This window comes from Loxodonta africana, chromosome 11 (genome assembly GCF_030014295.1).
Source record: "Loxodonta africana isolate mLoxAfr1 chromosome 11, mLoxAfr1.hap2, whole genome shotgun sequence".
NCBI classification, from domain to species: domain Eukaryota; kingdom Metazoa; phylum Chordata; class Mammalia; order Proboscidea; family Elephantidae; genus Loxodonta; species Loxodonta africana.
Window position 1 is genome coordinate 76,542,763 of NC_087352.1, and position 17,595 is coordinate 76,560,357.

Sequence of the window (17,595 nt, forward strand, 5' to 3'; positions counted from 1 at the left end):
AATATGGTAGTATTATCACAATTTTTTATTGCATTCTGAGAGTAAAAGAAAGCTCTGTTTTTCAGTAGATGGCTTACCAAATAACTTTAGAGCTCACCCACTTCAATTGGACCAGTCCAGTGACCCTTCTAACAGCATTGATGGCCCAGATCATGTAAAACCTGCTTCCTCATCACATGAAACAAAGAAAATAAATACTGGGATAATTCATGGTGCATGTTTAACCCTTACTGATCATGATAGAATTCGACAATTTATACAAGAATTCACGTTCCGGGGCCTTTTGCCACATATAGAAAAGACAATTCGGCAATTAAATGATCAGGTAAGACTTAATTTTTTTGAATTAGCATTTTAAAAAATTCAGTATATAGTAGACTTGAAAACATAGTAGTATAAGGTGTTTAAAGTATTTGAAGTGTTTTGTTTTTGTTTTAAGACAGGCCAATATTAGGACTTACTGAAAATTACCATAAATGATGAAATTCTGTTAAACCCTGTAAAGGCCTGTTTTCAGTAGGGCTTTTGTCAGCGTATCAGACAGTTTTCTTTAAATCAGTGTTATTAAAATGAACCTTTGCTCATTACTAAAGCTTTTTAGTTGGGTTTTTTCCTTAGGTATGTGAAAGAAAATGATTAAGTTATCCATATTTATCAACATATTTTATATTTTTCCTTAGCTAATCTCAAGAAAAGGTTTGAGCCGATCTCTATTTTCTGCAACTAAAAAATGGTTTAGTGGCAGTAAAGTTCCAGAAAAGAGCATTAATGAGCTGAAAAATACATCTGGTTTACTGTGAGTGAAATATAATTTTGGATTTTCCTGTTTTTGACACTGACTAATGTTTGACTATATAATGTCCTGCAAAAAGTAACTACCTTTTTAGTTTAATATTGATTAAAACTTAGGTAGATAATAAATAGCAGTAACTGTAAATGAAATATATTAATAAAAAAACTTTAAGGAATGGGACATCAGAAAATAAACAAGATGATGGGAAAATTCACTTTACTTTGGGTCTGTTTCCCTTTATAAAATATTGGAGTTAGATTAGGTAGTCATTAGTAATTTTTCTTTATCTAAAATGTGGTATAGCGTTTCTAAGGCATGGCACGTGTTTAGCAAATTTTATTTGTTTAATATGAAATCCTGTTTTAAGGAAAGTAAAATTATTTTGGATTTTTTTTTTTTCCGCATTGTATGTAAAAGTGAGTCACCTAGAATAAGGCATTTACTTTATAAATTGACCATGGAGGAAGTACTTGTCTGGTGTTGAGAAGTTCCTAGTATAGGTCTTTAAATTAAATAAATCTAGATGTAACTATCTGTTTCCAAATACCTTTGAGAAATGACATTTTCTCCTTGGAGGTAGAATTCTTGTAAAGCAGGATCAGTTTTCGTCATATTCTGATCAGTTTGGCAGCTCGTTATGCTTTTTATAATATTTAATGGTTTAGGGGTCATAAATTGTAAATTATTTTTGTAACTTATTTTGTATTTACAGGTATCCACCGGAAGCACCAGAGCTACAAATCAGGAAAATGGCTGACTTATGTTTTTTGGTGCAGCATTATGATTTGGCTTATAGTTGCTATCATACTGCAAAAAAGGATTTTCTTAATGAACAAGCAATGCTTTATGCGGCTGGTGCCTTGGTTGGTATTCTGTAGTATTATGATTTATTTCTGCTACCATAAATGATTTAGAAATTTTTGTTTGTGAAATGGCAAACAAAATACCTAGGGATAAAGTTGTACTCAAGGAGCATATGGTGTTGTATAGGTTTTGAATTAGTTTATGCTGAGCTAATTATTTCCCTCCAACTAGTGCATCTAAAGATGGTCATATATGAGGGTTGATTTCTTAGTTTTGATTGATACCTTCTAATGTTTGGTCAGTTTTCAAAATTCAATATGAATTTTGTTTTTTATTATATTCAAAGTATAATTTAAACTTTTGTATAATATTCCTAAAAATGGAACATTTGTATACAGTGTAGGTATTTTTTAAAGATGATTTTAGAACTCTTGAAAAATGTTTTTCAGTTTTTTGAAATTTTTTTCCTGATGGAAGACTGTACAGTGAAACCTGTGAGAGCTGGAACTCGACAGGACTGCTGTGTTTTTCCGTGTCTCACAGGTTTTCTGCCTTTGGCAGGCTGCAGTCTTATCTGTCGTTCTCTGTTAGTGGAAAATATTTGAGTTTTCCTTCTCTGACAGGTTTCTCCCTTACACAGTTTCTGGCTTTTGCAGGTTTTACTGTATATTGACTAAGAACCTATACGTTGGTGTGAGACAGACGGTGATCTTAGGCAAGTTATTGAATATCTGTAAGCCTCAGTTTTCTCATCTGTAAAATGTGACTCCTTTTGGTGTAGAATTAGATAAGGTTAATGCATGTATAGCACTTTGCATACTGTTGTGTATAATAACCCTCAGTTAGTATTGGTTATGTTAGTTCTTATAATTAACATGCAAATTCATTCAAATGTTTTAGAAAAATTTTTTATACTTGTTGCCTTATAAACTTTTAAATGATTTTGAAAACTTGTCACAAATATATGTGTGATCTGCTTTGTGTGCTTAGAAAAGAGTAATACCAGCACTGTTGCTTTCTACTTAATCTTTGAAAAAGCTCATAAACAAAAGTGTGAAGAATAAAAGTATTAGAACTCTAAATAGTTTCATGATTGATCATTATCACATGAACACTTGTTTAATAATTGGTATCTATTTTGACTTTATTTTAATAATATATGTGTATAAAATTAAAAGAGGTAACTTAAAAATGTAAAGCTAAAATACAAAAATTATTTCTCTATTTCTTTTTATTTCTCTCATATATTTAATGAAAAAAGTCAGCCAGTTTTTTAAAAACCTTGTTCAGGATCTGAAGTGCTGTGCTCATGAGTGTTTGACAAACTGTGTGAATTGTACTTGACTAGACATTCTCTGATTCTTCATGATATACATCTAATATAAGCCAATGTGGAATCAGAAATACTTAATGTTATTTTGTTAATACCATATACATACGCTTTTAGCATTATAAAATATACTTAAAAATGGAACATTTGTGTATAGTATGGATAAAATCTTATAAAAATAGGACAAAAATTCTTTGATTTTATGGTCTTAAGCCTTTTCACTTTATCTACCATCTGGTAAGTAAAGCATTTATGTGATTTAGGTGGAGATATTAGTGGGAATTATGTTTGAGGAAATAGTTTAACACTGGAAAAAAAGGCATATCTGCTATGACATATGTGTAACTGAAAATCATTGTAGTCTATAAAATCCTACCCTGAAAATAGGCCTTGAGGAAAAGTAGGGTTGGGGAGGTCCTCTCAAAACCTGTGCATCTTTATAACAGGAGCACTAACAAAAACATTAAACAGTAGCTTGGGAGAGAACCTGTATAATCTAGACAGGCAGTTCAGCATGCTGGAGAGTGCCTCAGGGAATATAAAAGATACACAAAACCAATATGTGAAAACTGGCTGGATGTGGAAGGGTTTGTGCAAGTGGAAGGGGAGCTCCTAAGCAGTGGAGCTGCCCTGAAGGTGAGCACAGAAGGAAGTGCAGCCTGCCTTAGCCAAGAGCTGTGCAAGGCTGAGGCTGCATTTCTCTGGGGAGGGCGTCCCAGGTGCACCAAAGTGCAAGTATTCATTTTTTTATTTTCTTAAAATATAGCCAGAGCGCTCCTGCCTGTGCAGCAGCTGAATTGAGGGCTTTTTCCTTTTTCCTGCTGAAGGTTGTAATTCTCTATTTGCTGTTGCTAAGAACCAATACAAATTTCATTTGTACTGATTATCATTTCCCTACTTACCATTCACGTATTAGCTAACTGGTAAGGTAGAAGTATGCTGTGATAGAATAGACTATACTGTATGTCTTTGTAGTGGGAATTATAGATAATATTTAGTTGTGGTAACTACAGGGTAAAATGCGTATCATAGCAAAAGCAATACTAGAAATTCTTGAAGAGATAGTATGTTTTAGCTGTTTGTCATAATTAACTGAAGGCTAGATTACTCTTCAGTTCTTAATGAAAATCTTTGTAAACTCTATTAATTCATTGTAGAATATAAGAAATAATTTAATGGATGGCAATTGAGGATCATGCAGAAACTTGGGGTGATTATTCTGAGTGTTCTCACTGCTTCTGTAGAAATAATGTTAATTTTTATATATTGATTTAATGTTTACAGCAGAAGTAAATTGGGAATTAGTTTACAAATTGGCTCATTTTTCCCATAGAATTTTTTTCTTAGTATAATTTTATTTATGTATGTGTGGGAGGCCAGGTGGCGTAATGGTTAAGAGCTCCGGCTGGCTGCTAACGAAAAGGCCGGCAGTTTGAATCTACCTGTCGCTCCTTGGAAACCCTGGGGCGGCAGTTCTGCTCTGTCCTGTGGGGTCACTATGAGTCAGAATTGATTCGATGGCAACGGGTTTGGGTTTTTTTGGCTTTTAAATGTGTAGTATATATAAAAAAAATTATATATATATAGTATATATAGGATTCATATATATGAATATAAATATGTATTTACTATATATAGGATTCATACAGTAAGTACAGTCTTTGTACAGTGTAGTATTATATATACTGTATATTCTGTATATTATATATTGTATATTCAATCTAAGTTAAACATTTTTGTACATTATAGAATTATACTGTATATTCACTATAGCTATTAGTAAAAGTAAAAACTAGTTAAGAAAACATGTTTCAGAACTATAGAATATTTTATCATGTAGATATAACATATTTCTATTTAGTTTACTCAGTAAATTTTAGAGCAGACACTGTGCCAAGTGCTGAGGACACAGAGGTATCCTGAAGCAGATATGGTTCATGTTGTCATGGAACTTAGTCTGTCAGGTTAAAGGCTTTAATCATAGGTTCTAGATAACTCAAGTGCTTCAGTGTATGTATGTGTTTTATTTTAAATAAGATTGCAAAGAAATACATTTATTTGTCCTCACACTGGACTATGGTATTAATAGGTTTATTTTCAGATTTATGAAGATTTCTAGTTTATTTCTAACTATATTTTTATTTTGAATTTTTTATTGTGATAAAATACGTACATTGAAACCTGTGAGAGCTGGAACTTGACAGGACTGCCTTGTTTTTCCAGGTCTCGCAAGTATTCCACCTTTGACAGGGTGCAGTCTTACTACTTTTTTATTGCTCATTTTAGTGGAAAATATTTAAGTTTTCATTCTTTGACAGGTTTCTGCCTTACACACGTTCTGGCTTTTGCAGGTTTTGCTGTATTATATTTACATTTGTCCATTTAAAATTCTGTAAACTGTAAGAAGCATAATTTCCAAAGAGTCCTAAGGATCTAAATTCTTTCCTTATCCTTCCTTCAAAATACATGATAAGATTAAGGGGCCTTTGCTTAAGAACCCCAAGCAGAAATCCTTGGATAATGATAGCTACCACTTACAGAGCATTTACCAAGGACTTGGCACTTTTCTAAGTGTTCTACATATATTAATTTATTTAAAATTCACAACAATTCTAAGAGGTGTGTACTGTTAGTACCCCTACTTCACGATCGAGGAAACAAAGACACAGAAAAATTAAGTGACTTACCCAAGAATTTCCATGTAGTAGGTAGATGCAGTGTCACCACTTTTTTGTTGCTCTCTATTAGTGGAAAATATTTGAGTTTTCCTTCTCAGACAAGTTCCTGCCTTGCACAGGTTCCAGCTTTTGTAGGTTTTACTGTTTATACCTAGGAGTGTAGTTCCTGGGTCATATGATAATTCTTTGTTTAACTTTTTGAGGTGTCACCAAACTTTTTCCATAGTGGCTACACCATTTTACCCTCCCACCAGCCATGAATGAGCGTTCCAACTTCTCCACATCCTGTTGTTTTCTGTTTTTCTGATATTAGCCATGCCAGTGGGTGTGCAGTGGTATGTTATTGTTGGTTTCATTTGCATTTCCCTAATGATTAATAGAGCTACAGGGTCTCTATAAGTTGGAATTGACTTGATGGCAGCAGGTTTGGTTTTTTGTGTGGTGCAGACATTTAATGTGTTTGACTACTAACCAAAAGGTTGTAGGTTCGAGTCCACCCAGAGGTACCTTGGAAGAAAGGTACCATGATCTGCTTTTGAAAAACAGCCATTGAAAACCCTCAATGACAACTGGTTTTTAATAATGACATTGAGCATCTATTCATGTCTATTCTTTGGAGAAGTGTCTATTCAAGTGCTTAGCCCATATTTTAATTGGATTGTTTGTCGTTTTGTTGTTGAACTCTTCTAGCTAAGTTTTAGTTAAAACTTGATCTGTATTACAGCACAAGTATAGATATAATAGGATATTATACTGTGAGCCAAAATCTGTAGTTCAGTCTTTATTTCTAAATCCTTTAGCACCATAACATAGTATTTGAATTATTGACTAAAGTCATAGGATTTATGACAGTGGTATTGGTTTTAACAATGAAGTAAGAAGGCCTAGAAAATCAACAGTAATACATATCTAAGAAATGGTCTTTATACCTTCTCTATGATATGATAGAAACTACGCCACCAGGGCTTCCATAATAGAAACTAGACTGTGTAAATAGCAGAATATATTGATAGTGCAAGCTGTTCTGAACCCTTTTTTTAATATTTTGATTCCAGTAAATTGGAAAGAGATGTACTTTTTTTGTCTCTTTGTATGATCCTTTTATTGGTTTGTTCTCTACTTGTGAGGAATAGGGAAGAACAGGGGAAGAAGTGGTAGCAGAAATCTTAAGCTAGGCTTACTTGGTATGATATATATACCATAACCCAAAGTGTTCGCTAGGACTTGAAAATCTCATTTAAATACTGAATGACAGACTTCAAAACTTGACTAAAGAATTGTAGTCCTAAAAGAGTATAAATATATTTTCAAGTTTGCCTTAGGTTATAAAATTTATAAATGTTCATACATAAAAAAAAACTAACAAATTTTATTCCAGTTTTTAGGCTTCACGTATGCTAAACCCAGGGCTTCGAACCAGGTCTAAGCAGTTCGGTCATGACCGAGGGAAACCAGGGAAGTTTACACATTGCATAGCAACATTTTTTGCAAGTGGATTTTGACCCGAGTGAGAGATAGGCAGCAGCTCCTGTTCAGAGATGGCAGCCAAATGTACCACTGTGAATGTGTGTTGCTCTCCTTAGTTCTGCCAATAATCCAATCTCCTGAGCCTGATGCAGGAGACTGGATTATTGGCAGGTCTGTGAAGAGTGAGACACATTCAAAGCCGCGTTGCCGGCCGTCATCTTTGAGTAGGCACCATTGCCTGTTTCCTACTTGGGTGAAAATCCACTTGGTTGCTGTGCAGTGTGTAAACTCCCTTGTTTCCTTTGACTGTGGCTGAACCATTTAGAACCGGTTTGAAGCCCTGGCAAAACTGTAAGAATATTTCTCCTTTTGAAATAGCATAAATGATGTCTTTTCCTTTAGGAAATGGCTGCAGTGTCAGCTTTCCTTCAGCCAGGAGCACCTAGGCCATACCCTGCTCATTACATGGACACAGCAATCCAGACATACAGGGATATCTGCAAGTAGGTGACTATAATATTTATTTACTATCCATTTAGAGATTAAGTTTGACATTTATACTTTTATTAGATAAAAATGGTTTGTTGTCTTACTGTTTTTCATGCCTTAAACCTTATTTAAAAATCAAAATGATAAAGCCAGAGATAAGGTGAGATTTTTTTTTTTTTAATCACTGTTTCATTACTTCCTGTTCCGTTACTTTGTTTGGGTGTGTGCTCTAGGAATTTGTTACATGTAATGTTGAGGTTATCCGTTATATTGAGGGTGATTTGTATTATGGGGGCATCTTTAACCTTAACTCCTGTCAAGCCAGAGATCGGCCATTTTGAACTTCCCTTGTTAAGTAGGCGAAGCATGAAGAGTTAAATACTAGTCCAGGGAAGAAAAGGAGACGTGCTTTGTACACAGAGTGACTTCTATTGGAACTCTGTAGGAGTTAGAACTTCACATCTGCAGGCAGACTCTGAACTGGCCTGAAAGTGGCCAGAGGAGGTTTCATGGGTGTTTGATGAATAGGCCTTGAAAGAATGATGGTTGAGATTTGATAGCCAGTAATTGTGATTGGCAGGAATAATGTTTTGGATGCAGCATTACTGGTGAAAGAGGCTGAAGTCCTGGATAGATGGAGGGTTTGTATAGATGGAAATTTGGAAAGGTAGTTGGAGGTAAATCAGTGTGGGGAGCCGTAACTGTCATCTGTTTGTTGTTAAGGTGTAGTCAGAATTTATGTAATAGTAAATGGGAAGGTGTTGAATATTGAGTAGAGCCTTGACATAATAAAAGTTATTTTCCAGAAAGACAAATCTGACTTTTCTAGGCAGTATGGACGGGTTGGAAGGCAGAGATGAGAGGCATGTTATTGAAGTAGAAATAGTAGCAGTAGTAGTAATACTAATGTGTTTACAACATCACAACGTTAATAACAAAATAATAATGAACATTTATTGAATGCTTAGCATTTGCCACTTTGCCAAAGCTTGTTTAATCTTCACAGCAGTTCTATGAAGTGCTGGTTACTACTTATTGTCCCCATGTCACAGTTGAGGAAACTGAAGCTTAAAAGCTTAACTTGCCCTAAGGGCACACAGTTAACAAATGTTGGAGCTAGTATTGATCTCATCTCTTAAACTTTATAATCTACTTGAGAATATATTTAGAGATTCTAGCAGAAGGTACAGCCTCCTGTGAAAGAGGAACCACTGAAAGAGACTGAAAAGGAAAGAAAGACTCAAGAGGTAGAACTAGGAGAGTTCAAGGAAGCCACAGGAATAAAAGAGTTTCAAGAAGTTTGCACTTTCTGTGTAAAGATCTTCCTTGTTTTATGAAGCTCAGAGTTTTGGGAGAGATGTAATGGAATGATGCCAGATAAAAGGGAAAATCCCTAACAACCCAGATAGCCAAATAACATTGGTGGCCATCTAGTTTTGTCCTGTCTACAGTAGACTACATACCTTTTCTAAATGCAACCTTACCGTTACGCAGCTACCTTATGATATTCATTCTAAGACACCATAATTAGTAACATCATCAATCTAATAATAGACATTTTGGCATAAATTAGAAATACAGCGTTAATCATACATGTCAATTGTAAGAAGCTTCTTGATCTCAGAAATGTTAAAATGACAATACGTTTTCTTAAAATACAGGAGATTCAATATTACCTTTGCGTTGGCAGTGCATTCTTAGCGTGCCATGCTCCATTTTTTAAGTGATGAAATCTTATTTATGCTTAAAGGGCTTTCTTAAATTTTTATTTTTTTGTGAAGCTTTCACTTTCTTTCCTTCCTCCCCCAAATCATAATACGAAGTAATCGTTCCATGTTTATTCCCTGGTTTGTAGCAGTTTCCACTTTTAATCTACGGATTGTGTCATAGAAATGTTTGACTCCTTAGCACGTGTACTGTGCAAACATAAATGTGTTTTTAAAACACTGCTTGAATATATAAAATCCTGGGCTTATAGCCTTGTGTCCTAGTAACTGACTACGTGAGGAAATAGGTGAGAAGTCAGACTAAATAAGCAAAATAATAGTGTTAACTGGACTTGGCTACTTACCAGCTGTGAGACCTTGGCACATTGCTTGAACGTGTCTGGGCCTCAGTTTCCTCACGTGTAAAATAGAGATAATAATTTTTTAAAAATGATACTATTAAGATTTAAGGGACTTTAGAAAGGTTATTTAAGAAAAAATTTTTGAGAACTTAGCATATTATATATGAATTAAAAAAAAAGCCAAACCCATTGCCATCAACTGGATTCTGATTCATAGCAACTGTAAAGGAGAGTAGAACTGCCCCATAGGATTTCCAAGGAGTGGCTGGTAGATACACTGCTGACCTTGAGTTAGCAGCCATAGCTCTTAACCACTGTACCACCAGGGCTCCATATATGAATTAAAAAAAACCAAGCCTGTTGCGGTCGAGTTGATTCCAACTCATAGCAACCCTACAGGACTGAGTAGAACTGCCTCATAGGGTTTCCACGGAGCGCCTAGTGGATTTGAACTGCCAGCCTTTTGGTTAGCAGCTGTGACTCTTAACCGCTGCACCACCAGGATTTCCCTGCATATGAATACCATACTGTACCCATTGCGGTACAGTCCATTCCAATTTATAGTGACCCTATCGAACAGAGTAGAACTGCCCCATACGGTTTCCAAGGAGCTCCGGGTGGATTCAAACTGCTGATCTTTTGGTTAGCAGCCATAGCTCTTAACCACTACGCCACCAGGGTTTCCCCAGATATGAATACCAAAAAAAAAAAAACCAATGCTGTCAAGTAGGTGTTTGTAATTAGGAGTTAGTCTTTTGTGTTCGTTAAAACAATCTTAGGTTTTCAAAATGCTAGCCTTCTCAGAAAAAAACAATGACTTGTAAAAAGTTTATGGCATATCACTGTAGTAAGTTTTGAAAGTTGTAAATTGTAGTTTTAAAATACAATTGTTCAGAATAGCCTTCCACAGTTAGTTCAAGTTAGCAAGCTTTGGTTGTAATTTTAAAGCCAAGAAGTATTTTAATACAATGATTAGAAAGTAAAAAGAAAAACTTTCCTTAATGTTTTCCAACAAAAAGATTTCCTCTTGTAATTTAACAGTAAGAGCATTTTCATTTATTTTAAGTATTTTCAAGAATAAATAACCTAATCATTGATTATTGACATGGTAGTCCATAAAGAAAAATCAACTGATTGTGTATTTTTACAAAGAAAAATTAGCTCAGGAATTGGTCAGGCAACACTGGCCCTATCCCATCTCCAGTTGAAACATCTCAATGGTACTCCTAGAGGGAAAATACCTAAACATTCGTAACAGTAGCCACAAAAGTGAAAAACCTGACTAGAGTTTGCAGTGATGAAGAAGAAAGAAATGTAGGTGAAATATTTATATTCCTTTCTACTCAGAGCAATTTTTGTTAGTGTCTGATTCAGAAATACCAGTTGCGTTCTAGCTTTTTGCATGCAGGAAATGTGACTTTACATCGTATTCTCACTATAAAATTATATGATAAGAGTACGTTTTGATGAGTTATGAGAATGAAGATTTTAATCTTTTTGGTAAGTGGAAAATAAGATGAACTTCTTTCTTGAAAAATGGAATTGGAAATGTATTGAACAGGTGGTTTCCATGATGTGCTCAGGTATTATTGTAGTGCTAATTATATTTTTTTGTCTTTTTTTTTTAGGAATATGGTGTTGGCTGAAAGATGTGTGTTGCTTAGTGCTGAAATTTTAAAAAGCCAAAGCAAATATTCAGAGGCTGCAGCTCTCCTAATACGGTTGACCAGTGAGGTACTGTAATTGTATAATGTCATACAGTAATTATTATATTATTGTTTCTTAATTTTTTAACTGTGTGTCTTTTTTCTTGTGTACAAAGCATACAATTAGGAGAAGTTTCTCTTTGGGAATTTATAACATGGTTACTTCAGTCATTTGTTGAATTAATATTAAATGTAATTTTTTATAAAGTAAATTTGAGATTTTCAGAGCATAGTTCATTGTTATTAACCACAAACATGTACTGAACATCTTCTCTGAATTATGTTCCGTCCTATGTATAACAGTATTTAAAGCCACATACATGCACATTGTTCCTAATACAAATTTGATACTTAGAAGAATAATCATTGAAGAAGTTTTAATCTTGTTTTTGACTAGTATGAACTTTTTAAGAATATCATCTTAGGCATTAAAAAAAAAAAGTATTATGAATATTTGGAAAAGAAAAGCAGCCCATTTATAGTTGCTTTTGACTATAGGCTTGTAAAGGATGATAGTAACTTCTTTATAAGTACTGTATGGTTAAAGACACAGTTTTTAGGTGAATACTTTGAGAAGAAAAGAACAAAATCAAACAGCACTTTTGTTTGCCTCTTGAATGTAATGTACCTCGTGGTTTTAATCCTTGGGCCACTGCACTTTTTACATATTTTTTGAGTGATTTTGTTCACATTTATAAACTTAAGCTTTAAAGCTCATGAACCTTGACTTGTATGGCCAGCTGTCTTTCAGACTTGTGTATTTGAATGTCTCTCAGGCACCTCAAGTGAACGTTATCGATAACTAAACTCATAAAGTCTCTTACCTGATATATTGTGGTCTTAAATTATGTTATCACTGATGAGCTTCTTATTGCTTGAGATGCTCCTATAGCTCCATTTAGTCAATAACAGTTGGGGAGGGGGATTAACCTCTTAAACATGTTTTCTCTTTATATCTCCAAATATTTCATTTATCTTTCCTTTTTTTTCATTCTTTTTCTTAAACTCCTCCTGCTACTGTCCTGGTTCATGTCTTTAATATCTTTCTTTTGGACTATGGCCCCTTTCCTCTTTCTTTGCCTAATTTACTAATCCTTATATTAGTCATATCCTTCAAATAGTCTTCCCCAATACCTGCAAGTTATCCTAAGTGTTGCTATTCTGCTGTCTCATATGATGTAGGACCCAACTTGCCACATTATATTGGAACTTATGTTTAAGCTGTTAACTCTTTAAGCACAGGTAACTGTTGCCTTCAACATTTTTTTTTTTTTAACTTTTATTAAGCTTCAAGTGAACATTTACAAATCCAATCAGTCTGTCACATAAAAGTTTACATACGTCTTACTCTGTACTCCCACTTGCTCTCCCCCTATTGAGTCAGCCCTTTCAGTCTCTCCTTTCGTGACAATTTTGCCAGCTTCCCTCTCTCTCTATCCTCCCATCCCCTCTCCAGACAAGAGTTGCCAACACACTCTCAAGTGACCACCTGATATAATTAGCTCACTCTTCATCAGCATCTCTCTCCCACCCGCTGACCAGTCCCTTTCATGTCTGATGAGTTGTCTTCAGGGATGGTTCCTGTCCTGTGCCAACAGAAGGTCTGGGGACCATGGCCGCCGGGATTCCTCTAGTCTCAGTCAGACCATTAAGTATGGTCTTTTTATGAGAATTTGGGGTCTGTATCCCACTGATCTCCTGTTCCCTCAGGAGTTCTCTATTGTGCTCCCTGTCAGGGCAGTCATCGATTGTAGCCGGGCACCAACTAGTTCTTCTGGTCTCAGGATGATGTAGGTCTCTGGTTCATGTGGCCCTTTCTGTCTCTTGGGCTCTTAGTTGTCGTGTGACCTTGGTGTTCTTCATTCTCTTTTGCTCCCGGTGGGTTGAGACCAATTGATGCATCTTAGATGGCCGCTTGTTAGCCTTTAAGACCCCAGACGCCACATTTCACAGTGGGATGCAGAATGTTTTCATACTAGAAATATTTTTCCAGTTGACTTAGAAGTCCCCTCAAACCATGTTCCCCAGACCTCCGCCCCTGCTCCGCTGACCTTTGAAGCGTTCATTTTATCCCGGAAACTTCTTTGCTTTTGGTCTAGTCCAATTGAGCTGACCTTCCATGTATTGAGTGTTGTCTTTCCCTTTACCCAAAGCAGTTCTTATCTACTGACTGATCAATAAAAAACCCTCTCCCTCCCTCCCTCCCTCCTTTGTAACCACAAAAGTATGTGTTCTTCTCAGTTTTTACTATTTCTCAAGATCTTATAATAGTGGTCTTATACAATATTTGTCCTTTTGCCTCTGACTAATTTCGCTCAGCATAATGCCTTCCAGGTTCCTCCAGGTTATGAAGTGTTTCAGAGATTCGTCACTGTTCTTTATCGATGCGTAGTATTCCATTGTGTGAATATACCACAATTTATTTACCCATTCATCCGTTGATGGACACCTTGGTTGCTTCCAGCTTTTTGCTATTGTAAACAGAGCTGCAATAAACATGGGTGTGCATATATCTGTTTGTGTGAAGGCTCTTGTATCTCTAGGGTATATTCCGAGGAGTGGGATTTCTGGATTGTATGGTAGTTCTATTTCTAACTGTTTAAGATAACGCCAGATAGATTTCCAAAGTGGTTGTACCATTTGACATTCCCACCAGCAGTGTATAAGAGTTCCAATCTCTCCGCAGCCTCTCCAACATTTATTATTTTGTGTTTTTTGGATTAATGCCAGCCTTGTTGGTGTGAGATGGAATCTCATCGTAGTTTTACCTTCAACATTTTTATCCCTAGTCCCTAACACTAGGTTTGTCACATGGTAGATGCTGTACAGATCATTGTCAAACTGAACCTTCTAAAGGTTCTTCTATAAAGGCTTCTGTAAGATATTACTAGTTAGATTCAGGGGTGAAATTAAAAATGTTTAGAAATTGCTGTTGCGTGAACACTGACCTATATAAACAGATGTCAGACATAAGCTGTTTGGTAGAGCTGAATATAGGCTTTTGGGTATATTGATGTGTACTACATTATAATAAATAATTTTACTTGAGTTTAAGTATGTTTCTCAATCCAGGGATTATCAGTAAGTGTAAAATGAATTTATGGTTCAGCAGCTTGAATAAAAATTTTTCAGAGCAAGTTCTTCTCTGCATTATAACCTTGTTGTTTTCTGCCATTCTTCTCTTTTCTATCTCTTTGTTTTCACCTTTCTTTCTCAAACCTGGATGATTTATTTTCTAATGAGAGTCTAGGGAATTTTTCATTGTCATTTACTGCCTTGGGGTGGGGATAGGGATGGGAATTGTGATTCTCGATGGAGAGCCTGGTGACTTTGAGATACTTGACTGACTTTTGACCTTTTCTCTATACCATTCATGTATTTCTTTGAGATAACTTGAAAATTAAGTTGACTAGACATAGTATGTATAAAATTATGTTAACTCTTAACTAAATTTTAACTTGTATTTATGGTGTACATTTTATTAAATAGAAAGGCTGTATAATAGAGTGAAAAGTACACTGGCCTTGAGGATAGGGAGCTAAGAGACATACCACAGACTCTTGACATTCGTGAGTTGTATTCCCCAGATTTTTGCTTAATACCGTTATAGTGGAAAACCTTGTGGCGTAGCGGTTAAGTGCTATGGCTGCTAACCAAAGGTTTGGCAGTTTGAATCCGCCATGTGCTCTTTGGAAACTCTATGGGATAGTTTATTTTGTCCTATAGTGTCGCTGTAAGTCGGAATCCACTTGATGGCACTGGGTTTGGTTTCGGTTTTGGTTGCCGTTATAGTAAAAACACACCTATGAGGCCATGGTGAAAGAGTTGTGATTTTACTTCATTTATTTTTTGGACCTCAAATTTATGAGCAAGAGTGTCTTATTCTTGTTTCATGCCCTGGAATTCTCAGAATGGTAGGGCAAACCCAACTTAATGATAAAACATAGCACATTACCGCCACATAGCAAACTGTGTCTGAATTTAGTACTTATGATGTAATTCCTTTTCCTGACCTGTGTCTGTGTTGTACATTTATTCAGGTCTTATAGCCCTTGTTGTCTGTAACTGTGTTTAAATATGGGAATATCAGTTTCTCAGGAATGATAATGACAGCAAGTTTTTGAGTTTCTCCAGCTTTGGTGGGACTCTCTCTATTAGCCGATAGCATTTTTCCACTTAACTTTCCAGTTATGTGAAGAAAAAAACTTAAAATTTTAGAGCCATCCCTAATTTGAGATTTTATTCAGTTAAGTAGGTGTAACTGATCCCTTTGTCACTCTTGTTTTTATGAAAATGTTTATTGAAGCTTCTATCTCAGATCCTGTTTTTCTCTACATATCCTCATAAATTAATGCTGCCTTTTTAGTTTTTACAAAAATTTTCTCTTGGTTATGAGCAAAGTTTTCGTAGGCTGGAGTTCTTGCTGTAGCTCTCACAGATTTTTTTCCCTTAGTTTCTCATAGAGCATAGATAATGGACTTGTCATATTATAAATATGCATGACTCCTAAATTTAAATTTTATTTTTCAATTCATCCAAAGCCTCTGCTTTCTGGATAAAACTGTTACTTTGTGAAATCCTTTCATTTCTCTTTTTCATCAACATAGGTAGCAGTTGTCATTCTTTTCAGGGCCCTTTTTTTTAAATATAAAGCAACAGTTTTTATTATTTTGGATGTTACTATAAGAGACAGGGTTTATGGGTTAATAAAGAACAAAGCTGCAGGGAGATATGAATGTAGGGTATTTAGTTCTGCAGACTGATTCTCAGACAACAACCTTACTTCATGTAAGAGTCAGATTTTGCTTCAGCTGAATTGATTTTTTTTTTTTTTTTTTTATGGACTTTCAGGTCACCCCTGAATTGGCCAGTTCTTGAGTGTTAAATTTGAGAATGCCAAGGTCTTACTGCAGTTCTTAACTGGATCGTATGTTAGAGTCATTTACAAAACAAAAAGACCCAGGATGTATTCCTCATCTTAATCAGAATGTCCGGGATTGCAACCCATCCAAGATTTGGGTTTACTGAAGTTTCAGAGACAATTAAAAAATGGGTGGATGGGTGGGTGGGTGGATGGATGGATGGTGGCTGGATGGATGATGGATGGATGGATGGATGGATGGTGGATGGATGGATGGTGTGTTTGTGTGTTTATGTACATACTAGAAATAAATTTAAGAAATGGACAGGGCTTTAAGAAAAAAAAAAAATATGAAAGTCTATTGAGAGGCCTGAGCAAAATTTTGAAATAGAAGAAAAAATTAGAGAGAATTACCTCCCCTGGTAGCACAGTGGCGAAGAGCTTCAGCTGCTAACTAAAAGGTTGGCAGTTCAGATTCACCACCTACTTCTTGGAAACCCTGTGGCGCAGTTCTACTGTCCTATAGGGTCGCTGTGTGCTGTGTGTCCTAGTCGACTTGATGACAGTGGGTTTTTTTTTTTTTGGCTTAAATATTAAATGCATTATAAAGCTATAGGGATTAAAACTATTTACAGTGATAGGAGTAGACAGAATAATGGTGTACAATGGAAATTTAAATATTATATATAATTAAGGTGTCATTTAAAATCAGCGGGAAAGATACTTTATTTATTGAATGGTATTACAACATCTGACCAGCTCTTTGGGTTTGGATTCCTACCTTACTCATTATATGATAATAATTTATGGTCTGCTTAGCTGTATTATAAAAAATGAAACCAATATAAGAAATGAAATTAAAAAAAAATTACTGGAAGAAAATACAGGAGAATATTTTTTAATATCTGAGAATGGAAGCATCGTTTCTTAATTTTATGTAATATCTTGAAGCCCTAAAGGCAAAGACAATATGCTGGACCAGAAAAGAATAAACTCGTCCATGTCAAACTGGTAAATACTGTTTGCAAAATGTATGAAGAGGACTAATATTGATAAGTATAGAAAGGGCCCTTACAAACCAGAAGAGTCACAAAAACCCATTCACAAAGGGTATAAACAGGGGATTCATAGAAAAGTACAGAGGCCTTTAAGCATAGGAGACGATGAACAGCCTTCTAGTAAAGAAATGCATGTTAATTAATAAGATGTTACTTTTTTTTATTAGATAGATTAAAAAGAAAAAAATGATTTTTGAATAGAGTGGAAAACATGCACTCTCATTCTTTGTTGATGCAAATATTGATTGGTACTACTTTTTTCCTAGCAGTTTGGCTGTATTGATTAATATTTGAAGTAGCTGAATAGCTTTTGTTAACCCAGTGGCTCTACTCCCAGAAAT

General features: G+C 35.3%; 2 protein-coding genes across 10 annotated transcripts in view; both read left to right on the forward strand.

Annotated features, from left to right (window-relative positions):
- B4GALT6 (beta-1,4-galactosyltransferase 6) overlaps window positions 1-17,595 on the forward strand; it is a 347,211-nt gene that overhangs the window by 40,223 nt on the left and 289,393 nt on the right. The window lies entirely within an intron of this gene.
- TRAPPC8 (trafficking protein particle complex subunit 8) overlaps window positions 1-17,595 on the forward strand; it is a 113,455-nt gene that overhangs the window by 37,136 nt on the left and 58,724 nt on the right. For 7 of the 9 annotated variants that reach the window (XM_010586788.3, XM_023543904.2, XM_010586789.3 and 4 more), the window contains 5 exons: window positions 66-325; window positions 681-796; window positions 1,506-1,656; window positions 7,475-7,575; window positions 11,258-11,363. In XM_010586788.3, the coding sequence (XP_010585090.2) occupies window positions 66-325; window positions 681-796; window positions 1,506-1,656; window positions 7,475-7,575; window positions 11,258-11,363 (734 nt within the window). The remainder of the gene's footprint in view (window positions 1-65; window positions 326-680; window positions 797-1,505; window positions 1,657-7,474; window positions 7,576-11,257; window positions 11,364-17,595) is intronic. The other 2 variants (XM_003406339.4, XM_023543906.2) reach the window with 1 other exon arrangement.